This window comes from Vicia villosa, linkage group LG3, assembly GCF_029867415.1.
Source record: "Vicia villosa cultivar HV-30 ecotype Madison, WI linkage group LG3, Vvil1.0, whole genome shotgun sequence".
Taxonomy (NCBI): Eukaryota; Viridiplantae; Streptophyta; class Magnoliopsida; order Fabales; family Fabaceae; genus Vicia; species Vicia villosa.
Window position 1 is genome coordinate 136,573,300 of NC_081182.1, and position 4,843 is coordinate 136,578,142.

Sequence of the window (4,843 nt, forward strand, 5' to 3'; positions counted from 1 at the left end):
TCTAATCGTGCACCCACATAATGAACTATCCGGCCCCGTCGTCTCCGACCGCTTAGCTTCATGAAACAAAAAATTCAAACCCGTTCGAGATATGTTGTAAATCAATTGGGAGAATAGAATTTGCCCTTTAAACCGGTGTTCCATAACCGTCTTGCTCCGACCGAACGATGTTTGAATTTCATTGTGTTGATTTTCAAGCATTTGGTTCACGGTGTCCCATCCCCGACACAAATCTCCCTTGCTATCACCCAACCACCTCTTGAAGACCGCATGTGCGGATTCAACTCGGTTAGTCGTGGTGCAACCAAGATGTCTAACTCGATTTGTCCAAGCGCACACGACTTTTTCTCTAACTTTGTCAAGAATGGTGGATTCGACATAATGACAAAAAGTCTTAAGGGAACCACACAATGACCTAAAGTGTACCAATTTCCCGGTATACACATCTTCGGAGTAGGCATCCAAAATTTCCCTCCATGCCGCCATTATCCTATCAACCACAACACCGGCTTTAACAACTTTACCGTTTTCATCCGGCCTATCTTTTGTCCCAACCGCGGGTTTCAACTTGCTTCTCACGTTGCAAGTTATGTGATACCGGCAAAGTAAAGCGGTAGATGTCGGGAAGACGGTATCGACCGTATTCATCAAAGCATTGTCCCGGTCGGTGACAATGACGTTTGGCATAACCGCTTGATCAACTAACAAAGACTTGCAAATTCCCAAGGCCCACGTAAAGTTGTCTTCTTTTTCACACTCCAAAAAAGCAAACCCCACCGAATAAGTCTTGTCCGTCGAGGTAACACCGACTATCTCTAGAAGCGGAAGCCTATACTTGTTGGTCTTGTACGTCGAATCCATCACAAGAACGGTTGGAAATGTGTTGAATAATTTGATACTTTCGGGATGAGTCCAAAATATATCACGCACGGTAACTTTGTCCTCGGAGGTTCGGAAGCTTGAAACATAATTGTTATCGCCTAGAAGTTTCAAAAGTTGTTGCATTTCCGACCGAGGGCCCATATTTAAAACCTTGAGATTGTGCCGTTCATTGTAAACTTGCTTGATATTTGAAACGCTATCCGGTTTCTTACGCTTCAAATCGGCAAGTATGTTGCGAGGCGCCACTTTGACTATCGTTAGGTCCGATATCACATTCCTCTCTTCGCGGGACAAACGACACGCCATTGGATGCCCGTGTAACTTGACATCCAAGGCATGATTATGCATTCCACAAATTACGGTTAACCGCCACAAATCATCAACCCTCCGAGTGGCACGCAACTTAAAGGGACACCCGCACTTTCTCGACCCCGTGTCCTCGTGTTTTAGCACCTGGTTTGATTGTACATAACTACCACCCCGTTCGCAATTCAAAACAACGGAAGCTTTCCGCCTACTATTTCCGTTGTCCGACCTTTTGCAAATCCATTTTTTTTAGCTTCCTTCCGAACCCAATCAAGCAATTGTTCGCGATCGCCGAAGCTCCGATCAATTGTAAAATGTTGTCGAACATCGACCGCATTGATCATAGGAGTAACGTCAATAACCGGATCGTTATTATCGTTGACAATTTCTGGAACTAATACTCCATCGTCTTGCACAATGTTGTCCGGATGCACCATACCTAACAAATGAATAAATTATCAAAAGTTGGCCAAAACTGTTTTTTTTTTACTGCCAGGCCTATTTTCAGAAGTTCATTTCCGAAATATGTTAGGTAACATATTTCGGAAATGAACTTCCGAATTATATCAGTGTTCAGCAGAATTTTGTTGAATCAATGTAGTGAAATAGGGAATGAAATAAGTGATGTTTACCTGAAATTGTAGCTTTCTATGCTCCCTTTAACGTGATCAACGGTTTGAAACTTGATTTTAGGACGAAAAATGGATGGAGATTGATTGGGTTTTGTAGAGGGTTTGGAAAAGTGTTGGAGAAAAATGATGAAATAGTGAAGGAGGGAAATTTGTATATGCAGAAATATTTTCGGAAATGAACTTCCGAAAATATTAACGGTTTTGACATCTTCGGAAGTTCATTTCCGAAGACAAAAAAATTCAAAAAAAAAAGCGCTTCGGAAGTTCATTTCCGAAGCAGGGGTAGTTTTGGTTTTTCGCTGGGGGTCACCCCCATAGGGAGGTGGCTAAAGAAAAAATCATTTTTTTTCTATAAATATGAAAGTTATGAACTTTTCTTGCCATTCAAACATTTGGTCATTCAAAGTTAACCACTACCCTATCTCTTTAATCAGCTATGCTATTTGTACACTGCCGTACTACACCTACACCGTATGTACGGACGGCACTATTCACCGTCCGTACAGTCCGTACATGAATAGTAACTTTTTTTTTTTTAAAATTTTTTTAAAAAAATTTTTTTTAATAATTTTTTTTTTACGTTTTTAAAAAAATATTTGATAATACCTGCAGATTTACTTCCGGATTTACCTACATTTGACATTACCTGCGGATTTACCTAAATTCGTAGGTAAATTCGCAAATAAATCCGCATGTATTGTCAAATTCGTAGGTAAATCCGCAAGTAAATCTGCAGGTACTGTCAAATTCGTAGATAAATCCGCAGGTAAATCCGCAGGTATTGTCAAATCCGTAGGTAAATCCGCAATTAAATTCGCAAGTATTGTCAAATCCGGAGGTAAATCCGCAGGTATTGTCAAATATTTTTTAAAAAAGACATAAAAAAAATTAAATTTTTTTTTAAAAAAAAATTAAAATTTTTTTTAAAAAAAAATATTAATTTAATATTTTACTATTCATGTACGGACGGTGAATAGTATTGTCCGTACATGAATAGTATGTCCGTACGGTACGGACATACGTCCGTACCGTACGGACATACGGTGTAGTGTACCAAATTGGTGTAGGAATAGCATTTTTGCTCTTTAATTGTCATGTATTGATGTTGAGCAAAAAGCTTCAATGTTTTGTTGCTGATTGGACGTATACTTCTAGTATATATGGTTCACGAAGACCTATACGAGAGACTCTGGCAAAATTCAGACGAAATATGAAATGTTTTGATTATGAAATTAGAGTGATACAAAAGATGAGGAAAATGAAATCATTTTTATTTATTTAAATCTATTTAATTTTAACGTAGAATATCAAGATAGAATATGAATATTAATAATTATTTAGACTTTTTTAGAAATTTATGTGCAAGTCAATGAATTAACTCCACATAGCAATTCAGTGATATAAAAGACTCTCAATATAAAATCAACTAAAGTAACCAAATTGTTTAAACGTAAAAACAACTGAAAGCATTTGACATAAAAATAATTAATCATAAATTGAAAATTTCATGCAAGTCACTATCCAAATAGCTAGTGAAACAGTACTAAAAGTAAAATAAAACATCTTCACTTCAATCTCTAGTTTCCAACATTATACTAAAAAGCAGAATATTAATGCAAACAACACACTCTAAATGAAAAGTAGCAGTTTTCAAATATCACCATAGAAGTACTTCTTGAAAAGCTCCAAATGTGCATTCTGAAAATGCAAACAAACCAGAATAGATCCATCTTCATCAGGACTAAGAAGAATCACTGCCCTATCATGTGGAGACACATAAGCTATTCCAAAATAAACAGGCTTTCCCCATCCAAAATCAGCTTCATAAACAGGCATACTCATCCAACTAGTTAAATGAAAATTAGGGTTTCCAAAATATGGAATATTCTCACCTTCAGCACCTAAAAACAAAGCCCTTGCATCATCCAAATTCTCAAATCCCCTAATAACATCAATTTGTGACCTTATAAATTCATCTGTTACTATCTCAGTTGCTTCTCTTATTTTCTGTGCTACATAACCCAAAGGCTTTGATGTGATTTCTCCAATATGTCCTTTGATAGCTGTTTGTGTCAAAGCATTCCCAAAATAGTTTATAGGAAGATTTGGAATCATCCTTGTTCTAACATCAGCATTGAATCTAACAACACTTTCTTGACTCTCTTCAAGCTCACGTGCCTTAGATGCACATCTCCATAAATGTGCGCCATCTGCCTCATATCTACTAAAAGCCCTTGACCCCTTTTTCATCATTGCTAGAATATCATTTTCATTAGCTTTTTTCTTCAACTTATCAACTTGTTCTGGTGAGAGTCTCAACAATGTTGCTGAAGTTTTTTTCTTCCTTTCTTCACTTGTGTCTTTTCTTCCTAGAATGAGTGGTAGTGGCTTTAACTCCATGTGTTCAAAACATGGTGCCAATGGAGTGTGTGAAAATTTGAGTAATGTTCTATCCAAAAATGGTAACTCATGTTCCTCAAGTGTTTCTCCTCTAGCTATTTTGGCCCATGAGTTGATGAATCTAATGGCTCCAAGTCCATCTGATAAAGGATGGAAAAAAGCAACACCAATTGCAAAGCCTTCATTGTTTTGGAACCTTGTGAGCTGCACAAATATAATGGAATATCTTCAATGGGTTGATCATAATCGATTATTGGAAGAAGCTCTTTGGTGGAGTCAGAAGGTGAAAAGTCACCATAATCATGATATTTTAGTATATAAATTAGAGAAGGGTGGTAGTAAGGTTAAAAATTCAAAATATTGATCATTGATACACCACAAATCAAATGATGGTAATTTAATATATAAATTAAAAAATATTTAGGTCACATTTATAAGAAAAAAAAGATTTTTACGATTATTAAGAAATTAATCAACTTTTTAGATTTTGTACAAAATATTGAATAAATTTACTATATTATTTCATTTATTAAATTAAGTGAAATGTTAGAAAATGAAATATAGGAATATATTAGAAATTACGATATTAAATGATTTAGTACTAACTTACTTTTACTTATAAT

At 36.1% G+C, this 4,843-nt stretch overlaps 1 protein-coding gene across 1 annotated transcript; it reads right to left on the bottom strand.

Moving 5' to 3' along the window:
- Positions 1-3,411: 3,411 nt before the first annotated feature.
- LOC131656714 (hydroxycinnamoyl-CoA:piscidic acid hydroxycinnamoyltransferase-like) lies at positions 3,412-4,452 on the bottom strand. The gene has a single exon (XM_058926346.1). The coding sequence runs from the start codon at positions 4,218-4,220 to the stop codon at positions 3,471-3,473; it is 750 nt and encodes a 249-aa protein (XP_058782329.1). The 5' UTR covers positions 4,221-4,452; the 3' UTR covers positions 3,412-3,470.
- Between the last annotated feature and the right edge of the window lie 391 nt (positions 4,453-4,843).